Genomic DNA, 27,728 nt, shown 5'->3' with positions numbered 1-27,728 from the left:
CCGAATCTCTAGTGGCACAGCTAGCAGCTGCGATGCAGTGCCTTAGACCACCTCGCCACCCGGGAGGCTGGGGAATTCATTCTTATGACATGAATACCAACTCGGAGTACACATACCAAGTTACAGAACAGAATATAATATAATTGAATCGAATATAATTGAATAGAACTATGGAATATAGGTAAGATGTAACACGGAAAGCAATTCCATCAGCAACTGCTGTGTACTGTACTGTCGTGTCTTTGGGGTACCATTAAACTGAAGACATGTTCATCAATTAACTCCCTGTAATTATTATCACGCGATTAAACTGATTAATCGTTTAATTGTAATTAACTAGGAGATCGGGGCACCAAGGAGAATATTCAGATTAAAAAGCTATAATTTTCCTAATATAACTTTCCTGTAGTATAATATTATATTCTGTTATAGTATAGGCCGATTATCTTCTGGTTTAAATGGTGTATTTTACCTCGAGTCCAGTCTCATTCCAAACCTCGTAAATTGTTGTATCTGCACGAACCCAGTCTTTACTAAAATCATCCATACATCAATTGTCTTAAAATCATTTATTTACTACACTAAGTAATTAACAGAAAACATACAAACAGTAATTATCGTCACAAAGGATTGGTATAGTAATGTGCGCTAATGGCTAACAGGCATGGCTGGTCTGTTAGACAATGGGTCATAAACGGTCAGCTGAGAATGCACACCTACAGAGTTCATTAATATTAACAATTGACAATTGAAGGCTCACTCATTCGGGATAAGGAATTGGATGGTAAAACCTATTGGCCATGGAGTGGAGGCCTGGTCTAAAGAAATGTAAATCAGGGTGGGTTTTATAGTGACCCTTGAACAGCTTGTCAAATGACGCCTGGTCCTGTATGTGTCCCTGGGGGCGTGCCTATGATTGAGTTAGACTTGGTTACAGAAATACAATTCTATCACATTACATCAGTACATAGCATCTCAATGTATTACAAAAGCTTTATCCTTATTAATACATTCTATACAACCATTATGATGCAAGTCTCAAGCTGAGGCTATTATATAAACAGTTTTATGGTAATATGGCTATATTGTCTCTTCTGAGTATCACAAAATTGTACCAAGCGGATCAGTTCGTAGCTGGATTCTTCACCAATCTTCCATACCTTCTCCAGAACACAAATGTCGCTTGGCTCCCCAATTCTGTGAGTTGGAAGAATTTCCTGTGTCTCTCTATGGGCCATGTGGCCTTGAGACTCTCCTGGAATTTTTGAGTTTTTACAACCCTTTCCCACAGGGCCTGAGTTGGGGGGAAGGTAGGTTGGGTGGTGGTGCAAAAGGGAGGGGGTCAACTGTCCTCCCTGTACCAAAAGAGGCCAACGTCATGACAGTACCATTATGTATTGTTTTTTTTTTCTGTTGATGTTTCTGTTGTTCTTTAGCTTGATTCCCCTTGAGAAGGACTTGGTTGGTTGTGCTGTTTGTCTGATCCCACACAGGTGAACCGAGGGACCTACTCCAGACGAAGCCGATTGAAGAGGTCTGATGGCAGCACCACCTCCACTAGCTTCATCCTCAGACAGGTAGGGCTCCGGGGTTTCCCCTAGGTACAGAGCTAGGATCCCCTCCCCCAATCCTAACCTTAACCATTAGTGGGGGAAATGCAAAACTGACAGAAGATCAGCGTAAAGGGGCAACTTCACCCTATACCACAGGTAGGCTGGGATGGGTTAAATTCCAGAAAGATGTTCCATTCCCAATGTCCTCGTTCTCGACCTCTTCACAGATCTGATAGGACTGGATAGGTGAAAGCAATATGGCGGAAACTAGCTGGAGCTATTGCTAGCTTACACCTAGCCATGTCTTCTTGAATCTGTGATGGGGAGTGACCAAGGGCATAGGGGAGTGGACAACTTTCTGGAATGAGACACAACTTTCTGGGATGGAACACAACTTTCTGGGATGAGAACCCACACTGACAGAGAGACAAATTCAGTCACAAACAGACACACAAACACGCACACACAAGGACACACTTCTTGGAAGCATCTGAGTAGTGCTTTTACATAGCCCAGTTTAATTGAACCATGAATTGATCCTTGAGACATACTACAGCAGGCAGTTAACATCTAACCAGGATGAGGGGACAGCCAGAGAACAGTAATTGGAAAACCAGTCAACCGTTTAGTCATCCATATGTTGCTGACCTGAGGAAACAAACCAAATCACCTTCATTGTGCAGCCCCAGGACAGATCCTTGTAGAACCAGGCCTGGGCAACTCCAGTCCTCGGCCTGATTGGTGTCACACTTTTTCCCCATCCCTAACAAACACAGCTGATTAATCAAATGTCATTCTAAACTGAAGATCATGATTAGGTGGTTATTGGAGTCAGGTGTGTTAGCTGGAGCTGGGACAAAACTGTGACACCAATCAGGCCCCCGAGGACTGGAATTTCCCACCCCTGTTCTAGAGAGATAGAGAGCAACAGAATATGCAGGTTGTTTCTCCAACCCCACTCTAACACAGCTGATTCAGCTAATCAAGGAGCTGATGAGCTGCTGATTAGTACAATGATGTTTCATCAAGGCTGGAACAAAAGCTTACTGTACCTATCTCTCTAGGAGGAGGGTTGGCCAGCACTCATCATTTTGTTATTATTTCATGAACTTAATATGCAGATACACTTACATATATTTTTATAATATAAATACTGTACAAAATATATCTACAGGCCAATGTCTTTATTTCAACTATTTCTACTAGTGTGTCTTTCCATAAGAAGGTCCAGTAGATTTTATGAACCTGCTATTTTCTTATTTGTCTTTTGCCCCTTGTTTATTTTAGAAACGGATACACTTAAATAAGCATCAAAATGATAATGTGACTATCAGAATGAAAGCTTACAATTATAACATGCAATACATTGTGGTACAGCAAACCATTTTGGACTAAGTCAATTATATTCTGGTTATCCACTATACTCTATACAGCTCCTTTTGTTTTATATTCTGGTTATATCTGTGGTGTTTAGCCTATACACTGGAAGAGAGAGATGGAGAGAGAGAGAAAGAGGAGGGGATAGAGAGAGAGAGAGAGAGATAGATGGATATAGGGGAAGAGATAGAGATAGATGGATAGAGAGAAAGAGAGGAAGGAAGAGAGAGATATGATAGAGAGGAAGGAAGAGAGAGAGATGATAGAAAGAGGAGGGGAGAGAGAGAGAAAGATGGATGGATGGATAGTGAAAGAGGGGGAGAGAGAGAGAGAAAGGAGGGGAGAGAGAGAAAGATAGATCGATAGAGAGAGAAAGAGGAGGGGACAGAGAGCGAGATAGATCATAGAGAGAGAGAGAAATAGATGGATAGAGAGAAAGAGGAGGGGACAGAGAGAGATACATGGATAGAGAGAAAGAGGGGAGAGAGAGATAGAGAGATGGGTAGTGAGAGAAAGAGGAGGGGACAGAGAGAGAGAATGATTCTGCTGTCATCCCCCTCTTCCTATACTCCCTCAGTCAAGGAGAGAGTGCCTGTGCGTCCAAGCTGAGTGGAGGGCAGCACAGCCAATCGGCTTGCTGCACAGCCAATCGACTTGCTGCACATTGGCTTTGTCATCGGGTGCTGATATTGAGGAAGGATTCTCTATGCTGCTCCGTTCGGTGTGTTTGGAAGGGCTGATGAAATGCCAGGATTGGGCTGCCTCTAGGGAGAGCCTCTCTGCTTTATAATGTGAGCCAGTAGCATCCAGGCTCGGGCTAACGCACCACCATCGACCAAGCAGGCCTAGGGGAAACCAAGCAGGCCTAGGGGAAACCAAGCAGGCCTAGGGGAAACCAAGCAGGCCTAGGGGAAACCAAGCAGGCTTAGGGGAAACCAAGCAGGCCTAGGGGAAACCAAGCAGGCTGGCTCTGCTACTGCTACTACCTCTTCTCCTCTTCCAGCCGAAAAAGGAGGGATTTATTTTTTACCGTCATCCCCCCATCCATCCCTTGTTCTGTGGTGGCTCCCTCCTCCTCCTCCTGCTCCCCCTCCTCCACCACAGCCTCCTCCGCTCTCTCGTTTTTTTCCCCCTCTTCCTTCTATTCTTCTAGAGGTGCTTTTGGAAATAGCAGACCTCCATGTATGACAATTTGTACCTGCATGGATTTGAAGACTCGGAGGCGGTGAGTGGTGGGGGGTTTAGCTTCAGATCGTGTGTGTGTGTGTTTGAGCGTGTGTTTGTTGATGGAGGTGGCTCAGCTGTGGTGCACACACAAACACAGGGTTTACTGTAGGTAAGCTGACGGTCTCATGCTGTAGATAGAAGGATCGCGGTCTCTGCTGGGGGTGGGGTGACTGTGGGGGGGGGGGGGGGGGGGGGGTTCACTGTAGGGAGAAGACAGCGGCAGACGTATGTGTGTGTGTGTATGCGCACAGTCGTGAGAGTGTAATTAGTGATGATGTGTATAAGAAGAAGTAGCAGTATGTGTCTGTCAGCATCAGCCCAATGCATCTGAATAGCTGCATCATATCATCAGCACATTTCAATGGCTGATGATAGCTATGCGATGTACACAGTAGCCATCCATTTAATGCACAGCACACGTAGGAGCACAAAGATGGAGATAGCATTATATAGCGAGAGAAGAGCAGTGTGTAAATGCTAATTCCTATCCCCCAGAGGGCCGTTTTGCTCCCTGCGTGAGGTTATGATTGTATAATGTATCCTCATATCACAGCCTCTCCAAATGTATGGTATAGCCCTGCTGCATTTACTGCCTTTGTTTAAAGGGCCAAAGCTTCTATTTTTACACCCGGCAACAGCAGTGTGTTGTATTTTTGCTGCCGAGGACAGAGAGGACAGAGAGGAGCGTGCGTTGTGATGTCATATATTGGAGTCAGATAGACATGAGTCACATGTCAGTGCTCAGTTGGAAGCCCGGCAGTCATACAATATGGCCGTGAAGAGATTCTGTACCCCAAAATGCACCCCTCTAACTACCCATATCCCCCGTTATCCGTTTTTTATATATCGGCTGATCAGCAACTGGCTATAATAATTTATTAAGATATATAATGAATATATATAAAGGAATATAGTATTTGTTGAGGGGGCGTGAGAATAAATGTTTACAAAAACACTAGAAGAGCTGGGTGGTAGTGTGTGTGTGGTGTGTGTGTGGTGTGTGTCTGTGGGGGGGGGTTGTTCTAACAGGGTGTTATAATATACTGTATGTCAGCTGGGTGCTTGTGAGTGCTTCAAAAATAGCACATCGTTATAAGACGAAGTGTGAAAACAGGGAGCTTTTACTATTATTAACAGAAAAACTTTTAACAAAAGCAGTGCAGGTTGATTTGTGTCATGTGTTTGTGTCATAAAGGTTACACCCGGTAAAAACAAAAACATTTCATGATTGTGATTAATAATTAGGCTCATAGTACTTTTATCACAGAACCTTAATGTGATCGATGAATTTATATCAGCATCTGTTTCTTAATAGCATTGACTCAAGATGCAATTTCTTCTTTTTTTTTAGCAATCACTTATCTTTCTAAATAAGCAAATCTCCTCGTTTTTTGTTTCCCAGACCTGGCATTTTGTGATTAGCCCACAGAATTCAATAGAGCCCGTGCTGAAGTAAGCCCAAAAAATAGCTTGTTTGTTGTAAAAGGTGCTGTACTATGACTAGCGTCTGTGGATTTTAGCAGACTGCGAGACTTTCTACGTTCCTAAAGCGATATTGACACACATACACAGGCACTCAGGTACGCACGCACACACCGAACACACAGTTTTTTCCCTGACTTGAGTTAATGTTGTTCCCCAATTGGATTATCTTTGGTAGAGTTACTCTCTGTTCTTATAAGGCCAAGGCTTGGGTCAATACTTTAACTCACGCTCCAGACATGTCACAGCCAACCTTTGGGGACAGTTTGCCTAGTGGTTAGAGTGTTGAGCCAGTAACCGAAAGGTTGCTGGATCGAATCTCCGAGCTGACAAGGTAAAGATCTGTCATTCTGCCCTTGAACAAGGCAATTAACCCACTATTCCCCGGGTGCTGAAGGCGTGGATGTCGATTATGGCAGCCCCCCGCACCTCTCTGATTCAGAGGGGTTGGGTTAAATGTGGAAGACACATTTCAATTGAATGCATTCAGTTGTACAACTGACTAGGTATCCCCCTTTCCCTTCCTGGTCAGTCCAGCTACTTACGGGCCACTGTGCTCACATATGAGCGTAACCGGTGGTCATGTGTAACCAACCGGTGGTCATGTGTAACCGGTGGTAATCAAACATCTGGGCAATCAAGTCTCAGGCAGTGCTACCTCATCACAAGACTGATTCTATGCATGCTCTTCCTGGTACAATAGTGCCCCCAAGAAAATTAAAAAATAAACTGCAGACATCTCAGAATATATTAGTCAGGATTATTCTGAAATTTCCAGCACGTACTCATCTAGACCATTCCCACTTTGAAGGCCTCCGATAGATCAAAGTGGAGGAGAGAGTCTCTCAGATTAAAATGGGTCTCGTACATAAGCTTGTCCACAGACCCAACAGTATTGTCCCCGGGTACCTATGTAACTACTTTAACTTACGGATAACCGTAACTATTCCACTAGAAGGAGTGAAACTGACGTTGTTCTTTTTAGATTTAATAGTGGTATTAAATAGTGGTATTTGTACTCAGCTGCCATTCTTTGAAATAGTCTTCCAAATAATTTGAAATGTATAACCTCCATAGGCAATTTCAAGTTCTCACTGAAAAAAAGTCTCAAAAGTGAGTTGTAAGACTATAGTACGTGGGTAAGAAGAATAGAAAATGCCCCCCCAAAATAAATTAAATCAATCAATGAATCAATCAATTCCAAATCACCTCACCGCTGTTTAGTAAGATAAACCGGATACAGTTACAGAGCATTTTGGGTACTGTAGAACGTAATGCTACAACCTCCTCCACCTGGTGACAACCTGGTGACGGTGACGCTGGCTGTGTGATCATAGTGACAGCTGCTGTCTTCCTGTCTGTCCCTGTCCTGTTGTATTGCAGGGCTCAGCTGATTCCTACACAAGCAGACCATCGGACTCGGATGTCTCTCTGGAGGAGGAGCGGGAGGTGCCGGGGCAGATCCAGGGCCAGAGCCCGAGCCAAGGGGGCCCGGGGACCCAGGCCCCGGCCCAGACCCGAGAGCAGAAGGAGCAGCAGGCCACCGTGCAGCTGGAGAGAGCCAAGGTGAGACCCAGAGAGAGCGATACCTCACTAGGTTGTGTTCAGTAGGGATAAAACGTTTTTAAAAGTTTTAAGTGAAATATGAGGGTAGTACCTGGACTTGTGCAGCAAGAAGACTACTATGTAAAGGATGGCAGAAGGGTTATGCCACAATTGGCAAAGCACCAGATGAATGGATCTGTTATAGCATCTGTTATACTTATTGTATGACATTTGCTTATAAATGATTTGTGAAGCATCCATGTAGGCATTATAAAGTGTTTATGAAGGCTTTATTAAGCCTTGTAAGTCATAGTTCATTCATGTGAACTTAAGTTCATACTGTGCGGCTCTCTGACTGACCCATCTTGTTCCTCTCTCTCTCCCAAAGGCTAAAGCCGTGGCTTTTGCTGTGAAGACCAACGTCAGCTACTGTGGAGCATTGGACGAGGATGTGCCGGTGCCAGCAACCGCCATCTCATTCGATGCTAAGGATTTCCTTCACATAAAGGAGGTAATGTTTTTTGTCACTAGGGCAAAGTTGAACTGTGGCACACAATCAATCAGATTTTGATAAAATACATTTGTGAAATTCTTTTCAATGGCAAATGATTTAGGTCGGCGTGTGCAGTTTTCTGGCTATACCATTGTACCAGACAAACTAGATTAAGCATAGCAATCAGTATCAACAGAGGCTGCTGAGGAGAGGACGGCTCATAATAATGTCTGGAACGGAGCAAATGGAATGGTATCAAACACCTGGAAAACATGTGTTTGATGTATTTGATACCATACCTCTTATTTCACTCCAGCCATTATCACGAGCAGTCCTCCCCAATTAAGGTGCCACTAACCTCCTGAATGTGATATGCATTTGACCCAGGGCCGTGATCAACCACTATTACAACAGTGTCTTGACTTGACTTTAACATTAATCCTTTGACATTTATCTAATTACCTAACTATATTTAATTGTTATCCGATGAAATTAGTCATGTAACAATTAACTCATTAGGATCTGGGCACCACGAGAGCGGTTCTTTAAAGAGTTTCCATCTCCCGAATTAAACTCTGAAGGTCTTTACCTATCACATCTATAAACAGTCAACTTATTAATCATAACCTCGTATCATATCATCATTCTGAACAGTCATACCTCCTTGCATCTGCAAAAACCCCAGCCTAACTTATGATTCAGTACTACACAAATTGGTTTAATTACTTATTTACTAGCTTATTAAATGAGAACACAGGATAAACATACACACTTTGCATCGGTTATTGACTGGAAACCTAATACGCTCAAAACAGGTCCCTAGCGGAATGACAACAACATGGCTGCTTGTTACAAAAGAGATGGAGGGAGAGGGGGGACAGAGACACTTAACATTGGTACTTTCAGAAACTACTCTCACTTACAGTAACCATATACTTTGCACATGAACCGCCGCCCGCTTGGTTTGCCGGATCTCTCGGTGGACAGGGTCACCTTGCAAAAGGAGTTGGGCCTTTTTGTGGCACGCTTGTAAGGCTCTGATTTTCCAAAAGGGTTCCAACAAGTCTTCTACTGTTGTTCTTCTTTGTAGTTGTCCGGTATCCGGTGACTTGTTGTGCAGTCCTGCACAGAACTACAAAGTTTATTTTCCTTACATTCGCTCTTGAAGATGCTTCTTTGAAGATAGGCTAGCCAGCTGTGTCGCTGGTTTCCATTGGGGTGATATGAGAGTAGCATAATACGATGGTTTGAGCAGAGTAGTATAATGGTCCTACTTAAATTCGCTTTCGAATATACTTTACTTAGGACAGCTAATCAGCCGTACCAGTGATTGTCCGGAGGTGACTATCGTCTCTACCTCGTGTTGAGATTCACAGTTCAAACCACTTTAAACGTAAAGCTGCAGCTTGATGCTTTTCTGGTCTAGTATGTTCATTTACATAGTTTGTTCGAAAGGGGCGGTTCCGTCATGCTGACCCGCTCTCTGACCTCACTCGGGGGCATTACTTGTCACTTGTACAAAGTTATGTAAAACAATGATCTCATATAGCTTCTCGAATCACATCCCTCTCTTAACAAAAACACATCATTTTTCATATTACATGCACAACGCATAGTATGGAAACTTCATACATGTAGTGGGTATACTTTCCAAGTTACAGTATTTCCTTTATAAGATTTTTAATGACATCACAAAATAACAAACAAAATGACAATAGTGTTCTATAGATCACCTCTGACCATTCCCTACGTTCTATGTTAGAAATATTGTTCCAGTAGTTGGTTTTGAACGTGTTAAGAGTTTCAGCTGGAAAAAGGTCTGTTGAGAAAAAGCACAACCCTATGGTGAATTTGGAGAGGGAGACCTGAATCTTTACAACAGGACTTGAGTTGTTAATCCTTTCTAGTTCTTTCCTCCTCCCCTCTGCGGGTGAGAGGGGGTCTGACCTATTTGGATTCTCGTGGACAGTCATGACAACAGGAAGGCATATACACTGAATTTAGTACCTGTGTTCTGAAACACACTCACTGTCTGTTCAAACTAGATAAAACTGCTTATTTCCTTATGTTCATGTCATTTTGGCTGCGTTTAGACAGGCAGCCCAATTCTGATCTTTTCTTCCACTAATTGGTCTTTTGACCAATCACATCAGATCTTTTCACATCAGATCTTTTTCAGAACTGATCTGATTGGTCAAAAGACAAATTAGTGAAAAGAATATCAGAATTGGACTGCTTGTCTAAACGCACTGAAACGTATTTTTCAACCACACCTCCAACCCATCCAGAAGTTCAACAATGACTGGTGGATCGGCCGGCTGGTCAAGGAGGGCTGTGAGATCGGCTTCATCCCCAGTCCTCTAAAGCTAGAGAACATCCGCATCCAGCAGGAACAGAAGAGAGGGCGAGTCCAAGGGTAAGGCAGCCCATCACCAGTCCTCTCTCGCTCAGTCAGAGACCTATAGCCTTGTAACCCAGGGAAGGGGGTTAGGAAGGGGCCAGCAGTGCTATTCAAAGTTTAGTAAAACTGATTCGGTTATGACAAATTAGTCAAATTAGTACAACTCATTTGGTTATAAATGTGCTTATCATGTGTTATAAAGAGGGTATTCATAGGAAGTGTTACAGATCATTTCGAATAATTACATTTCTCTCCATCCATATCCAGAATAGAACAATCTAAATATTTATAAGGTCTCTGGCCTTAATAATCAGTAATGCTTTGGTTCTTCTAGCGACCTAGCTGCTCTGTCTGTTTAATCGCTCTGGAAGCTCCCGTCACCAGTGGTTTGTCTCGTGTGCGTTCTAGCCTTCAGAGCCATTTGCTGCACTAGGCCTGTTCAGTTTTAACACTAATTCAGCGTAATGAGAGGACTAGACTTTGGATGAGTTGACAGGCTCACCTCGAGTCCTTCATTCACCCTATAAGGCCTGGATTCTGCATTTAGAACCCCGTCGCTGTTCGCCACATTAATTCTGTGATTCTTGTGTTTCTTTTTATCCCCCTCTTGTCTTTTCCAGTAAGTCTGGAGGCAATTCGTCCTCAAGTGTAGAGGATGAGGTGTCCGCCTCGATCAGACCCCTCATCTCCTCTGCAGGTGAGAGCCTCTTAAACATGATGGGGGGACGTTGTCCGCCCCTACTGGCCCTCCGCTAGGTTAGAGAAGAACCAGAAAACTTTGTCAAGGCAACGTGAGACGTAGAGCAAGTATTGCTTAGTGTTTAAGCCTTCCCATGTCTCTCCATAGAACCTAAGATAAATGATTCCCAGCGGGCAAAACTGGTTGCAACAAAGTCATTGTGATGTCTTTTTGTGACGTCATGGTCAAGTTGTATTATGGTTGTAAAAGGATGTTTTTCTGGACGTCTTTTTAGCAATCGGAGAAAGACGTCTTTTACTGGTTGTAATCTGAACAGATACCAACCAAAGTATGAAAGTTTTCAACCAGAATATGATGTCAATGTAGCATTGGTTGTAATCCAGACTTCTCAACAACCAGAAAAACAGTTTACAACCAGAATATGATGCCATTATAACATCCCATAACAACTTTTGCCTGCTGGGTTGTGGATCCATAGAGTGTATATATATAGTGTATTCTCCCATCCTCTTCCTCCAGCTGAGGACTGCAGGCGCTCTGAGACTTGGCTTACCACAGGGTGAACCCATCGACAAGACTTTGACCCCCCCTGAACTTCAGTCATGTGACTTTGTGAATATGCCTCATAGGATATTAGGATCATGTTTATATGTTTGGTGATGAATCTAAAGGGTATATGTTTATTTCCTGTGGCAGTTCTAATCCTCGGTTGAAAATGTATTTACTGTAAATCACGTTCTGATCATCACAATTCCCCAAATTAAGTACAGGATCATCAGGTCTCTGACCTGACAAGTTATGGTGACTTATGACACAATACAATACAAGACATTGACAATTCTGTTTTGTTTTACTTCACAGGAAAGCAGAAACAGAAAGTGGTAAGTGGGTGATGGTAATACCAAACTGTCTCCATCAACTATAGCTGTCTACATTACAATAGTACAGTTCACATCCTACATCCCATCTAACGTCCCATCCAACATCCCATCCTACATCCCATCCTACACCCCATCTAACACTCCATCTAACACTCCATCCAACATCCCATCCAACATCCCATCCTACATCCCATCTAACACTCCGTCCAACATCCCATCCAACATCCATCTAACATCCTATCCTACATCCCATCCTACACTCCATCTAACACTCCATCTAACACTCCATCTAACATCCCATCCTACATCCCATCCTACATCCCATCTAACACTCCATCTTACATCCCATCCTACATCCCATCTAACACTCCATCTAACACTCCATCTAACATCCCATCTAACATCCCATATCTAACATCCCATTTCCAGTGGTCACTGTTGTAATTACACTGATTGACCCGGCCTCAATCCCTTACAATACTATTGAGATTGACTTGGGCTTTTAGACTATATCACAATATTATTCCATTCAACTATTCTACTATATTATTGAAATAGATTTGAGTCAGATTGTGTTGTCCCAATGATCCATACATCCCATACTGTGGTGTGCATCTATCCAATTTTATTACTGTGGGAAAATCTCAATAGCATGTCCTTGACTCCTCATGTCCTCTCTCCTCACCTCATTCTCAAAACCCATTGGATGAGAAGCTAAAAGGTTCCTCCCCTCTGATTTCTCATCCAATGGGTTTTGAGTAGAGGCGAGGGTTCTAGGAAATGCAATTGAGATTCTCTCAATGTGTCCCCCTGCTCCACTGATTCCTTTGTTACTCTATTACAGACTGAACACGTCCCCCCCTACGACGTGGTGCCATCCATGAGGCCTGTGGTGCTGGTGGGGCCCTCCCTCAAGGGCTATGAGGTAAGCAGCAGCAGCGGCGGCCATCGAGTCACATGATCATCCACTGACTCCTCCCATGGGGGCCATCCTAGAGCTCCCATTGGTGGAATGACATTAACAGTGCATCATGTTAAATGATTGTTGTAGCGGCTGTCATGGTCACATCTCATTGAGAGAAGATCTCCTCATGGCTGGATGATGTTTCTATTGACTTCATGTTTATAATCATTCATGTTTCGATGTAGGCAATGTTTTTCTAATGTTGTGTTGACACGGGCCTGTTAGAGCTCTACTAGAGTCTATATTTAGGCTGCTGAGTGAGGTGCTTTGTTGATGTTTTTCCAAGTCATTCTCAGAACACCATAGTACAGGGAGTTTCTTTCCTCTCCTCCCCTCTTCCTCTCGCTCTCTCTCTCTCTCCCTCCTTGCATGAAGGGAACACAATCAGTCGCCTCATCCCACAGTGTGCTCTGTTGCCACGGTAACAACCTTCTGGGTGCAAACACGTCAGCATCAGAAGTAGAGCAACGTTTGAAATTAGAAAGAGAGGAGAGAGGAAAGAGGAAAGAAGGGAGGCGAGAGAAGAGAGAGGCGAGAGAAGAGAGAGGCGAGAGAAGAGAGAAGAGAAAAGAAGAGAGGAGAGAAGAAAAGAGAGAGGAGAGAAGACAGGAGCGGAGAGAGTAGAGAGGAGAACCTCTGGAAGCAGCATCTAGACTGCTGTTAAACCAGCCACTAAAGGATCTTTGTATAGGCCACCATCCTTACTGGCAGGCCTCTGACCAGTTCCATGATACCATCTAACTTCAGTCATTTCAGGAGATCCATTTTAGACTGAAATTATTCTATTGTTGACTATGAGGATTTTCCATTGCATTTCAGTAACATAATATGAATCTATCTAGTGAGTTGACTGATAGTGACTTGCCTAGTTAAATAAAGGTTAAATAAAAATGTAAACAAACGTAATATCATGGAATTGACCCCAAATCCTGCTTTACTATTGCAAATGGCATAAAATGGCATGTTTGATATGATTTTCAGTATCCCCCTGTCAAATTACTGAATATCTGAACTACTAGTATATAATTTATAGAATTGTTAGAATGATAAATGGTTTGTTGCACGTAGGCTGTCGTCATGGGACATCTTAGCACCATGTGCTCTGGCCATGAGGAAATTATTTCCCAGGAAGTTTGCTTGATGTTATGCTGTTAGGGTTAAATGTTCTCTTTTTGAATCATACTCAATCTGCTCTCTGTCTCTCTCCGCTCTCTCTTTGTCTTTCTCTGTCTCTCTCCGCGCTCTCTTTGTCTTTCTCTGTCCTCTCTCTTTCTCTCTCTCTCTACTATTTCTCCTCTTATGGCTTCTCTTTCTCCACAGGTGACGGATATGATGCAGAAAGCACTCTTTGACTTCCTCAAGCATAGATTTGACGGCAGGTAAAATGAAAGCGTGCTCTTCCTTACTTTTTTTGATTGACTTATGAAGCCCTACAAGATAGATAGATAGGCATAGAAATTCACATGGAATAGCTCTTTATTAAAGGAGTGTCTGTCTGCAAAATAAGGTTTACAGTATTTATCCACTGAATGCCTAAATTGGTGTCTTTGTTTGACCATTTCAGGATATCTATCACACGAGTCACAGCAGATATATCATTAGCCAAGAGGTCTGTTCTGAATAACCCCAGCAAGCGGGCCATCATCGAGAGATCAAACACCAGGTCCAGTTTAGGTATGTACCTCCATAATGTTTTATCTATTTTACTGTAGGAGTCTTTTGAGTTTGCCTTGTGTATCGAATACGGTTGCCTACTCTTCTCTGTAGCTAGCATCTCTATGTCACGCTTGTCGTTGGAAATGGAGGACCAAAACGCAGCAGGTATGTGTATGCTCATCTTGATTTTTAATTATCTTCAAAAATGAACATACAAAATAGCAAAGAATGAACAATCGACAAAAACAGTCTGGTAAGGCACAAGGCTATACACAGAATAATCACCCACCAATCACACACACAAACACACCCTGATATATGGGACTCTCAATCAAAGGCAGATAGACAACACCTGCCTTCAACTGAGAGTCCCAACCCCAATTAACCAAACATAGAAACACACACACCAGACTAACCATAGAATACAAACACATAGACCATCAACCAAAAACCCGGAAATACTAAATCAAACACCCTTTACACAAACACACCACCCCGAACCACATAAAACAAATACCCTCTGCCACGTCCTGACCAAACTACAAAACAATTAACCTTATACTGGCCAGGACGTGACAGTACCCCCCCCCTTAAAGGTGCTACCCCAGAAGCACCTTAACAAAAAAGATCCCCAAGCAACACCAAAAAAAAATCCCCTTTTCTAAAGGGAGGGAAGGGAGGGTGGCTGCCGTCAACGACGGCACTGTGCTACACCCCCCCTCCCCAACCCACCTATTTCTGGAGGTGGCTCCGGCTCAGGCCGTTCCAGGCTGTCGGGGCAGTCTGGCAGCTCGGGACAGTCTGGGCAGTCTGGCAACTCGGGACAGTCTGGGCAGTCTGGCAACTCGGGACAGTCTGGGCAGTCTGGCAACTCGGGACAGTCTGGGCAGTCTGGCAACTCGGGACAGTCTGGGCAGTCCGGCAACTCGGGACAGTCTGGGCAGTCCGGCAACTCGGCGCAGTCTGGCCACTCCGGCAACTCGGCGCAGTCTGGCCACTCCGGCAGTTCGGCGCAGTCTGGCCACTCCGGCAGTTCGGCGCAGTCTGGCCACTCCGGCAGTTCGGCGCAGTCTGGCCACTCCGGCAGTTCGGCGCAGTCTGGCCACTCCGGCAGTTCGGCGCAGTCTGGCCACTCCGGCAGTTCGGCGCAGTCTGGCCACTCCGGCAGTTCGGCGCAGTCTGGCCACTCCGGCAGTTCGGCGCAGTCTGGCCACTCCGGCAGTTCGGCGCAGTCTGGCCACTCCGGCAGTTCGGCGCAGTCTGGCCACTCCGGCAGTTCGGCGCAGTCTGGCCACTCCGGCAGTTCGGCGCAGTCTGGCCACTCCGGCAGTTCGGCGCAGTCTGACCTCTCCGGCAGTTCGGCGCAGTCTGACCGCTCTGACGACTGTTGACTGGCGGGCAGCTCTGACGACTGTTGACTGGCGGGCAGCTCTGACGACTGTTGACTGGCGGGCAGCTCTGACGACTGTTGACTGGCGGGCAGCTCTGACGACTGTTGACTGGCGGGCAGCTCTGACGACTGTTGACTGGCGGGCAGCTCTGACGACTGTTGACTGGCGGGCAGCTCTGGTGACGACTGTTGACTGGCGGGCAGCTCTGGTGACGACTGTTGACTGGCGGGCAGCTCTGGTGACGACTGTTGACTGGCGGGCAGCTCTGGTGACGACTGTTGACTGGCGGGCAGCTCTGGTGACGACTGTTGACTGGCGGGCAGCTCTGGTGACGACGTTTGACTGGCGGGCAGCTCTGGTGACGACTGTTGACTGGCGGGCAGCTCTGGTGACGACTGTTGACTGGCGGGCAGCTCTGGTGACGACTGTTGACTGGCGGGCAGCTCTGGTGACGACTGTTGACTGGCGGGCAGCTCTGGTGACGACTGTTGACCGGCGGGCAGCTCTGGTGACGACTGTTGACCGGCGGGCAGCTCTGGTGACGACTGTTGACTGGCGGGCAGCTCTGGTGACGACTGTTGACTGGCGTGGCTGGGTTGACGCACTTGTAGCCTGGTGCGTGGTGCTGGTACTGGGCTTACCAGATTATGTACACGCACCTCCAGGCTAGTGCGGGGAGCGGGAACAGGACGAGTCGGACTGGGTTGACGCACTTCCGGGTCCGCACGAGAGACAGGAGCTGGAAACCCAGGGCTATGGAGGCGCACAGTCGGTCTCGATCTTACCTCCTGCACAACCCGTCTTGGCTGGATGGAACTAGTAGCCCTGTACGAGCGGGGTGCTCGTACAGGGCAGACTGGGCTGTGCAGGGGCCTGATGGTAGCCGTGCGTAGAGCGGGAGTTGGGTAGCCTGGTCCTCGGAGGCGTACCGGCGACCAGATGCGCTGCGCAGGCATCCTCCTACCAGGCTGGATGCCCGCTCTAGCACGGCACCTGCGAGGGGCTGGAATAACGCGCACCGGACTGTGCGTGCGTATGGGTGAAATAGTGCGCTCCTCAGCGAAACATAGCGCTCTCCACCCCATACGCTCCTCCATATAACCACGGGTAGCTGGCTTCCGGCTCTTCTTACGCCTAGCCAAACTACCCGTGTGCCCCCCCCCAAAAAATTCTTGGGGGTGCCTCTCGTGCTTCTCCCTCAGCGCGTACTTGGCCTCGTACCTCCGCCTCTCTGCCTTGGCTGCCTCAATTTCCCACTGCGGGCGGCGATAATCCTCAGCCTGGTGCCAAGGTCCGGCCCCGTCCAGAACTTCCTCCCAGGTCCACTTCTCCCGCCAGTCCAACTCGAATTCCCTCTGCTCCTTCTTCTGCTGCTTGGTCCTTGAGTGGTGGGTGATTCTGTCACGCTTGTCGTTGGAAATGGAGGACCAAAACGCAGCAGGTATGTGTATGCTCATCTTGATTTTTAATTATCTTCAAAAATGAACATACAAAATAACAAAGAATGAACAATCGACCAAAAACAGTCTGGTAAGGCACAAGGCTATACACAGAATAATCACCCACCAATCACACACACACAAACACACCCTGATATATGGGACTCTCAATCAAAGGCAGATAGACAACACCTGCCTTCAACTGAGAGTCCCAACCCCAATTAACCAAACATAGAAACACACACACCAGACTAACCATAGAATACAAACACATAGACCATCAACCAAAAACCCGGAAATACTAAATCAAACACCCTTTACACAAACACACCACCCCGAACCACATAAAACAAATACCCTCTGCCACGTCCTGACCAAACTACAAAACAATTAACCTTATACTGGCCAGGACGTGACACTCTATGAGACCTGGCTAAAGAAGAATGATTTAGCTTGATTGAGCTTACCTGCCGCAATGGAATCAATGGAATAGTCCCAAAAGTGGAAACTCCGCCCATCTGGCTCTACAGACAGGCTCAATCAAATGCTCAACGTATTCATTGGCTACGTTCCAGTGTTCATACTAGTCACACTTAGAATGAATCAATGTATTGGGAATGCAATGAAGGAATGGGAGTCAGTGTGTACCGGTTATTTGCATATATACAGTGTACTAGGCTGACTGTTTTCAGTGTGTATGATTCTTGTACGGTGATGCCAAAGTAAAATGTCCATCCTGAATGGACAATAAAGTTGTATTCTAAAGTCTTGTGTTGTTTCCATCCTGTTCCCCAAGCGGAGGTGCAGAGTGAGATAGAGAGAATCTTTGAGCTGGCCAGGTCCTTACAGCTGGTGATCCTGGATGCAGACACCATCAATCACCCAGCCCAGCTGCTCAAGACCTCGTTGGCTCCCATCATCGTCCATGTCAAGGTCTCCTCGCCCAAGGTAGGGACTGGAGGGTAATGTGTTTTGAAACACATCCATGTCTACTATAGGTAATAATACTATTATATCACCAGGAAGCAGACACATCATCTAAAGCAACTCACAGAACTGTCAACATTGTCAATTATACAGTACGCTATAACCTACTGAGCCACTGGGACCACCACCTTTTGAAAATTAATGTCAACATGCTTAGACACAGTTATACAGTTATACATGTGTATTGTTATCAGACAAACACACTTTCATCTATCTAATGGATTATTCATTTATTTTAAATTATACTATTTGACCGGTTTACCTGGTTAAAGATGTGAAAAGTAGTATTCCTGTAAAAAACGTGTGTAAATATGACATTACATTAGAAAAGAACAGGACCATTTGAACAGAGGTCTGACACTATCTAACACATATTTAAATGTCTTCCCACCGTTTAGGTTCTGCAGAGGCTGGTCAAGTCCAGAGGGAAGTCCCAGAGCAAGCATCTGAATGTACAGCTGGTGGCAGCTGACAAACTGGCCCAGTGTCCTCCAGTGAGTGACTCTCTAACAGCTCACCGTCTCTTTAATCTACACCAGCCAGCATACTGTCTCTTTAATCTACACCAGCCAGCATATTGTCTCTTTAATCTACACCACCTAGCATACTGTCTCTTTAATCTACACCACCCAGCATACTGTCTCTTTAATCTACACCACCCAGCATACTGTCTCTTTAATCTACACCAGCCAGCATACTGTCTCTTTAATCTACACCACCTAGCATACTGTCTCTTTAATCTACACCACCCAGCATACTGTCTCTTTAATCTACACCACCCAGCATACTGTCTCTTTAATCTACACCACCCAGCATACTGTCTCTTTAATCTACACCAGCCAGCATACCGTCTCTTTAATCTACACCAGCCGCATACCGTCTCTTTAATCTACACCACCCAGCATACTGTCCCTTTAATCTACACCACCCAGCATACTGTCTCTTTAATCTACACCAGCCAGCATACTGTCTCTTTAATCTACACCAGCCAGCATACTGTCTCTTTAATCTACACCACCCAGCATACTGTCTCTTTAATCTACACCAGCCCAGCATACTGTCTCTTTAATCTACACCGCCTAGCATACTGTCTCTTTAATCTACACCAGTCACCATACTGTCTCTTTAATCTACACCACCCAGCATACTGTCTCTTTAATCTACACCACCTAGCATACTGTTTCTTTAATCTACACCACCCAGCATACTGTCTCTTTAATCTACACCAGCCAGCATACTGTCTCTTTAATCTACACCAGCCAGCATACTGTCTCTTTAATCTACACCACCCAGCATACTGTCTCTTTAATCTACACCACCCAGCATACTGTCTCTTTTTAATCTACACCACCCAGCATACTGTCTCTTTTTAATCTACACCACCCAGCATACTGTCTCTTTAATCTACACCACCCGGCATATTGTCTCTTTAATCTACACCACCCAGCATACTGTCTCTTTAATCTACACCACCCAGCATACTGTCTCTTTAATCTACACCAGCCAGCATATTGTCTGTTTAATCTACACCAGCCAGCATACTGTCTCTTTAATCTACACCAGCCAGCATACTGTCTCTTTAATCTACACCACCCAGCATACTGTCTCTTTAATCTACACCACCCAGCATACTGTCTCTTTTTAATCTACACCACCCAGCATACTGTCTCTTTTTAATCTACACCACCCAGCATACTGTGTCTTTAATCTACACCACCCGGCATATTGTCTCTTTAATCTACACCACCCAGCATACTGTCTCTTTAATCTACACCACCCAGCATACTGTCTCTTTAATCTACACCAGCCAGCATATTGTCTGTTTAATCTACACCAGCCAGCATACTGTCTCTTTAATCTACACCACCTAGCATACTGTCTCTTTAATCTACACCACCTAGCATACTGTCTCTTTAATCTACACCACCCAGCATACTGTCCCTTTAATCTACACCACCCAGCATACTGTCTCTTTAATCTACACCAGCCAGCATACTGTCTCTTTAATCTACACCAGCCAGCATACTGTCTCTTTAATCTACACCACCCAGCATACTGTCTCTTTAATCTACACCACCTAGCATACTGTCTCTTTAATCTACACCACCCAGCATACTGTCCCTTTAATCTACACCACCCAGCATACTGTCTCTTTAATCTACACCAGCCAGCATACTGTCTCTTTAATCTACACCACCCAGCATACTGTCTCTTTAATCTACACCAGCCAGCATACTGTCTCTTTAATCTACACCACACATTGCTCCTTTTCAAGGTGTCTTCTTTCTACATTAACCTCCAACAATGTCTCCCTGGGTTTGCTTGAGGTTGATTCTAGACAGGGCCATTGAAAAGGTCTATTAACAATCAAGTGACAAAATGACAGTATTCAGTTTGTATGACTGACCGGTGTTCAAACTCAGGTTTTCTGTGATGCACAAGACAGCCTAGGCATTAGTTTAGGGAGCAAACAAGTCAGCTCAGCTGTAGTGCCACGTTACTCATCATGCGAGCCTGTTTCACCAAACCCTCTCTCTCTCACCCCCTCTCCCTCTCTCACTCCCTCTCTCCCCCCTCACTCCCTCTCCATCTCTCTCTCTCACTCACTCTCTCTCCATCTCCACCCCTCTAACAGGAGATGTTTGACATCATCCTGGATGAGAACCAGTTGGAGGATGCGTGTGAACACTTGGCTGAGTATCTGGAGGCCTACTGGAAGGCCACACACACCTCCATGGCCACGCCGCTCAACCCCCTGCTGGGACGCAACCTGGGCCCCACCGCCCTCACTCCTTACCCCACCACCATCTCTGGACTGCAGGTTGGTCATAAACAGATAGCTACAGCGCTATGGGGTTAAAGCGACATTACACTCCAAAATCAAAGTTTGTCCAGAAATGTTGCGTTTGGAGTGTGATGTCCCTTTAAGGGGAGACAGTTAATTGTCCTAAGTTAGATGAGTTGATTAGTGCCCAGTGTAACATACAGAAATGTAACAGAAAGGGGTTGTTTGTGTGTGTATGAGGTGAATCAGCAGACTCAAAGAATGAGACAACACAGCAACCACACAGGAGACCACTCCACGCCCAACGAGCGTCGCAACCTGATGACCGCCGACGAGAACTACCACAACGAGCGGGCGCACAAGGGACGCAACCGCATGTCGTCAGGCTCGCAGCACAGCCGAGACCAAGACCCGTACCACCAGGACTACCAGGACCCCTACCAAGACTCCTACAAGCCCCACCGCAACCGCTCCTCCCCGGGCAGCTACAGCCACGACTCCCGGCACAGGCTTTGAGCCCGAATGACGTCCCAGCTTCACAACCCTTATAGGCCTCAAGTCAACTCTCTGGTGGCAACAGAGTCAAAATGGTTCCCGTTCAAAATATTGTGTCAAATTCTGTTGTTTTCGATTATTTGTTTTACTTCAGGCGTTAGATGAGGAGAAGTCCCGCCCGCTTGAACAAAATCTCCAATCACCTCTCATTCCCATTCTGTCTCTCAGTCTTGCCTGGGCAATGGCAGGGACCCCTGTTAAGCAATGTGGTCAGGATGAGGAAGAAGGACATGATGCTAATGCTACATAACTGAGTTAATACAACTCATATGACTGAGTTGCTTTTCCTCACAAGGGGACTTTCATAGTTCCTGTGTTCCCCACACAGAGAGATGGGTTGTTGAAGAGGAAGCAGTATGAGATTGAGATTTGGACTTTGCTAAGCTAACAACAAGCTAAGCTATTTTAGCTAGCATAGTTAGATTGTGGGTACATGTGTACCCACAATCCCCCCCCCCCCCCCCCCAATGAGTCACCATAGCAAGTGGTGGAGTCACTGCTGAAAGCTGGTAGTCTTACCAAGAGTTCCCAGACCGTTCAGTTGTTTGCATGCTGACTGAGAGTTTCGCTAGTATCGTCAATATATTCACTTACAGTACATGTCTGTTGTCATGGTGAGTTGTATACTTAGACCTGCCCCACCATGACTGGCAGTGGTCTTTTACCAGACCTCAACTGATTCCTGAGAGGAGCATGTGGAGTATTTGGTTGTTTTGTTAACAAGTGCTTTCACATGTCAGATACTGTATGTGCCATTTGAACACCTGTCTAGCTTGGCCTTTCTTTGGCAACAGTCAATACTTTGCATATCTCAGTATTTTTCGCTACTCTGATTCGGTTGTGTCAGAGACTCATAGAGGTATTATAACAAGAAGCAGGTGTGTCAAACAATCGGAGTTCGCCTCATCTCTGGCCAGCCTCGTGATTGATTGACCGTCCATGCTACTTCCTGTGTTTCTCTCTGGCCAGCCTCGTGATTGGTTGACCGTCCATGCTACTTCCTGTGTTTCTCTCTGGCCAGCCTCGTGATTGGTTGACCGTCCATGCTGCTCCACTAACGTTGGATTGTGTCTTCCCAGGGTCCTTTGCATCATGATCATTGATTCTCTGTGTAGCTGGCATGTTTTCCCTGACTTGAAAAAGTAATGCTCCCTTTGGTATTAATATCCCTGTGTAAAATAGAGGAGGGTGTTTAAGGAGGGAGAGCACACATTGGTGCAAAATAGGTGGTCTAATTACTTGAGAGTGCGTCATCTGAACTTTTTGGGGTATTTAAATACATGGAAATGGAAGAAATTAATTCGGTCAGTTTATTTCTAGCAACAATTTTTCTTCAGTAATTGTGGGTTTTTGGTGTTTTTGATGAGATGAGAAGCATGCAGTTGTACCCAAGGTGGTTTGGTGACTAGTTGCATTGGCTCACCGATCCAATGCCTAGGCTTTAGTTTAGTGGGCTAATACACTCTGCTGGCGTGCAGGAGGCCCGGGTTCGAACCCGGTCGGTCACAGAGACACAACCACCCTCCAGGACCAGGGTTTTCCCTGCGGTGGATAGGTCATCTAAACTGGAGCTTTGACCAAGATGGAGATGGTGGTCCCTCCCTGTGCATCCTGGGAGAGTGAGTTCTTGGGGCAGCATATTCTGAGGCATTGTTAGAGAGATGTGCAGGGTTAACTTGTTATAGCTGTCTTTTAGTGTAATTCCCTCCAATAGAGTGGATGTACTGTAGTGACATTTGTAGCACCCGCAGCAGGTGGTGCCTTAACATTCTAAAACAAGAAAGAACCTCTGAAACGATAGGATCTTAATTATGATTTAGCTCCAGCTGTCTGGTTAGGGCACTGACTGACTGTTTTCAGAGAGCCCGTTGATTTCCTTGCTCATATCTGTCTCTTATGCCAGTTTGTTCACTGACTGAAAACAATAGACGGCAAAACGAAGAAAAAAGAAAAGAATACAAGTACATCTGCTGTTGTTTATGAGCATGCTTCTCTGTCATATTGTGATTCAGGCCAAAGTGAGTGTTGGCTGATTGAATGGGGAGTTACCCACTGTTCATTAAAAACCAGAACCAAGAACCAGAACTAAGATTCAGCTCTGTTGAGACAATCAGAGGGATTTTCTATCCTATTGCCCTCTGTCCCACCAGAGTCCCAGACCAGTCTGTGAGGATTTGGTAACTGAAGGTTGGGTTACTGCTACTGGGTGTAGTATGTCTTAACCTTTTTGAAACAATGGGGGATCTCCTTTTCTATTAACAATGAATTAACTGAATTCCAATAGATTTTCTGAATTGACTGGAAATGAAAATTTACTCTTTTTCCTGTGAATGCCCTGGAAAGAAAACTTTTGTTCTTTGAATGGTGTAGATATAATTTCTAAAGGTCTCTGTTACTGATCTGAAAAAAAGCACGTGTCCTGTACTTTTCTTTTGTCTTCTTGTAAGAAATTAAGAGGCTGCATTTTTGCCTCTAAATTAAGTTGAATTACAATTCTCATTATTTGATTAAATAACATGAGTTTAAACTCGACCAGACCATTAAAACAGTTAAATGTTTTTTTCTTTGGTAAAAATGTACAAAAAATAAGAAAAAGTCAAAAATGTATCTCAATATAGGAAAAAGTAAAAGATACATCTTTGCTGGTGATTATTTTTATAATAAATACATACATGTACATAATGTCTTTGAGGGATGCTATTTGCTGTATACTTGCATTCTCATTAAAAACTACGATCCTCGACGGGACAACTTGGAACAACAAACGTTTCAGTATACAAAAGTTTCAGTAATGTGCAATACAAAAAGCATGCTGTTTTAAAATGAGGAAATTCCATGTACTATGCAACCGCAACCGTGTACATCGCTTCATGCTGTGACTAATTCTCCAACTGTCCTTTTCCAAGCAGCTTCATCAGAACTCTAAGGACATTTTGTGTTGATACTTTTTGTGGAAGACGAACAACTCAACGGCTAATGCGATATTGCATGCATAATGTACCATTTTAATTTATTAAAACGAATGAAAAGAAAATAATGTGAAATGCGAGATGATTGTGTCAAAGGCGAAGCTAGAAGTAACTTAAAAGTTTTCTTTTACAAAATAAAAGAGTCGTTCTACAACAACTGTCTCAGGTAACTTTTTATCATGTATTATCTATGTAGGCTTTTATTCTTTTTTATCAATATTTTACATAGCAACATATTGTACCTACCAAATAGAATCTCATTCTGGTTCTGTGCTACCTACAATGAGGAATGCCACACTTAAAAGGCCCCTGTTGTTTACAATGATAATGCTGTGCAGTACACGAATCAACCACACAGTGGCACTGTCTAGTAATAAGAGAGTATATCAAGTCTCGTTTCAGTCTCTTGCCCTGGCATAGCCTGGTGGAAACAGACCGATCGCTGCACTCACCATTCTCATTCACTTCACATATTATCACTAATTAAAAGATGATTGATATATGAAGTGAAATCAGGGTGGTCCCACCAGGCTAACCCTGTCATAGGCTACCGCTCCAGTAAATCCATGTGTTATTTTCACAGAGGAAAAGGTCTGATCCCGAGCTGGTCCAACTCAAGATCATACAGTAAATATAGTACAGGACAACATTAATCTGATTTTAATCTGATTTATTTTGGACTGAGCTGTCAATGATATCCAGAGACTGAGCTGTCAATGATATCCAGAGATCTAAGCCGGCAATGATATCCAGAGACTGAGCTGTCAATGATATCCAGAGATCTGAGCTGTCAATGATGTCCAGAGACTGAGCTGTCAATGATATCCAGAGATCTGAGCTGTCAATGATATCCAGAGACTGAGCTGTCAATGATATCCAGAGATCTGAGCTGTCAATGATATCCAGAGACTGAGCTGTCAATGATATCCAGAGACTGAGCTGTCAATGATATCCAGAAATCTGAGCTGTCAATGATATCCAGAAACTGAGCTGTCTACCCTCTCCCTACTGAACAACACAACTCTACCCTCTCCCTACTGAACAACACAACTCTACCCTCTCCCTACTGAACAACACAACTCTACCCTCTCCCTACTGAACAACACAACTCTACCCTCTCCCTACTGAACAACACAACTCTACCCTCTCCCTACTGAACAACACAACTCTACCCTCTCCCTACTGAACAACACAACTCTACCCTCTCCCTCCACTGAGCACACAACTCTACCCTCTCCCTAATGAACAACACAACTCTACCCTCTCCCTACTGAACAACACAACTCTACCCTCTCCCTACTGAACAACACAACTCTACCCTCTCCCTACTGAACAACACAACTCTACCCTCTCCCTCCAGAGCTCATAACTCTACCCTCTCCCTACTGAACAACACAACTCTACCCTCTCCCTACTGAACAACACAACTCTACCCTCTCCCTACTGAACAACACAACTCTACCCTCTCCCTCACTGAACAACACAACTCTACCCTCTCCCTACTGAACAACACAACTCTACCCTCTCCCTCCAGAGCTCATAACTCTACCCTCTCCCTACTGAACAACACAACTCTACCCTCTCCCTCCTGAGCACATAACTCTACCCTCTCTCTACTGAACAACACAACTCTACCCTCTCCCTACTGAACAACACAACTCTACCCTCTCCCTCCAGAGCTCATAACTCTACCCTCTCCCTACTGAACAACACAACTCTACCCTCTCCCTACTGAACAACACAACTCTACCCTCTCCCTACTGAACAACACAACTCTACCCTCTCCCTCCAGAGCTCATAACTCTACCCTCTCCCTACTGAACAACACAACTCTACCCTCTCCCTACTGAACAACACAACTCTACCCTCTCCCTACTGAACAACACAACTCTACCCTCTCCCTACTGAACAACACAACTCTACCCTCTCCCTACTGAACAACACAACTCTACCCTCTCTCTACTGAACAACACAACTCTGACCCTCTCCCTCCAGAGCCTCACAACTCTACCCTCTCCCTAATGAACAACACAACTCTACCCTCTCCCTACTGAACAACACAACTCTACCCTCTCCCTACTGAACAACACAACTCTACCCTCTCTCTACTGAACAACACAACTCTACCCTCTCCCTCCAGAGCTCATAACTCTACCCTCTCCCTACTGAACAACACAACTCTACCCTCTCCCTACTGAACTCACAACTCTGACCCTCTCCCTCCCTACCACACAACTCTACCCTCTCCCTACTGAACAACACAACTCTACCCTCTCCCTACTGAACAACACAACTCTACCCTCTCCCTCCTGAACAACACAACTCTACCCTCTCCCTACTGAACAACACAACTCTACCCTCTCCCTCCAGAGCTCATAACTCTACCCTCTCTACTGAACAACACAACTCTACCCTCTCCCTACTGAACAACACAACTCTACCCTCTCCCTCCAGAGCATCACAACTCTACCCTCTCTCTACTGAACAACACAACTCTACCCTCTCCCTACTGAACAACACAACTCTACCCTCTCCCTCCAGAGCTCATAACTCTACCCTCATTTCTCCACAGTTCGGGTTGTAAATCTACTGGTAATTTACCAAGGTTAAAATAATCTTCAGTAATTTTGATAATTAACAGGTTATGGTAACTTGGGTAATTTATACTTCAATAACTTAAAAAAAATGCATACATATATCGTATTCGTTTTTTTTATATATCTGTGTCCATATTGTCATTGAGTTTTTAGTGGATAGACCATATGGTTCAACAGCATTTAGTCTAATTAATGAGAAAAGCATCTTATCAACAGTATTTCTAACAACTGTAACTCAACCAACTACTGACTTTTTTTCACAACTGCCACCAGTTTGGTGCAAAATATTTATTACAAAGACATATGAACATAGCTAAATAAATAAAAGTGTGGACATTTTTTTTAAAGGATATTTTATGCTGAAACCCTCATATTAAACACAAATGGTATCCACTATGGTTTATATTTAGGACAATGCTTTATAGCTTTGTCATATTTTTTGTTGGTATCATCTGAATTTATTATTTTCCATGTGATAAGCCACACAGAGGGCCAGAGATAATTACAGACACCTGTGATAATCTGAAGTACCCCAAAAGGCCACTAAATGTCATCTTATAAAATAAAAAACTTAAAAGCTACCAAAATTCTGGTAGTTTACTGGTAAACGTTTCCAGTAATATACCATCCATTTGCAACCCTATACACAGTCCTCAGCACCAGCCTTTCCCTCGATAGCTAATCCGCTTCAAAATAGGGCCACTATCTCAGCGGAGTCAACTGAAG

At 44.7% G+C, this 27,728-nt stretch overlaps 1 protein-coding gene across 2 annotated transcripts in view; it reads left to right on the top strand.

Moving 5' to 3' along the window:
* The window catches only part of LOC123728190 (voltage-dependent L-type calcium channel subunit beta-4), a 29,752-nt gene extending 5,190 nt beyond the window's left edge, over positions 1 to 24,562 (top strand). Inside the window, exons 2-14 of one of the 2 annotated variants that reach the window (XM_082963642.1) lie at positions 1,494 to 1,577; positions 7,023 to 7,205; positions 7,573 to 7,695; positions 9,966 to 10,093; positions 10,699 to 10,775; positions 11,640 to 11,659; positions 12,504 to 12,584; positions 13,944 to 14,002; positions 14,188 to 14,297; positions 17,906 to 18,057; positions 18,495 to 18,590; positions 20,732 to 20,917; positions 21,122 to 24,562. In XM_082963642.1, coding sequence (XP_082819768.1) covers positions 1,494 to 1,577; positions 7,023 to 7,205; positions 7,573 to 7,695; positions 9,966 to 10,093; positions 10,699 to 10,775; positions 11,640 to 11,659; positions 12,504 to 12,584; positions 13,944 to 14,002; positions 14,188 to 14,297; positions 17,906 to 18,057; positions 18,495 to 18,590; positions 20,732 to 20,917; positions 21,122 to 21,397 — 1,575 coding nt within the window. In that variant the 3' untranslated portion in view covers positions 21,398 to 24,562. Of the gene's footprint in view, positions 1 to 1,493; positions 1,578 to 3,492; positions 4,156 to 7,022; positions 7,206 to 7,572; positions 7,696 to 9,965; positions 10,094 to 10,698; positions 10,776 to 11,639; positions 11,660 to 12,503; positions 12,585 to 13,943; positions 14,003 to 14,187; positions 14,298 to 17,905; positions 18,058 to 18,494; positions 18,591 to 20,731; positions 20,918 to 21,121 lie in introns of those variants that run through there. The other variant, XM_082963643.1, reaches the window with a different exon arrangement.
* Positions 24,563 to 27,728: the final 3,166 nt, after the last annotated feature.

This window comes from Salmo salar, chromosome 17 (genome assembly GCF_965601325.2).
Source record: "Salmo salar chromosome 17, fSalSal1, whole genome shotgun sequence".
Lineage (NCBI taxonomy): Eukaryota > Metazoa > Chordata > Actinopteri > Salmoniformes > Salmonidae > Salmo > Salmo salar.
The sequence above is the reverse complement of the archived record's forward strand: the minus strand, read 5'-3'. Positions and strand labels throughout refer to the sequence as shown.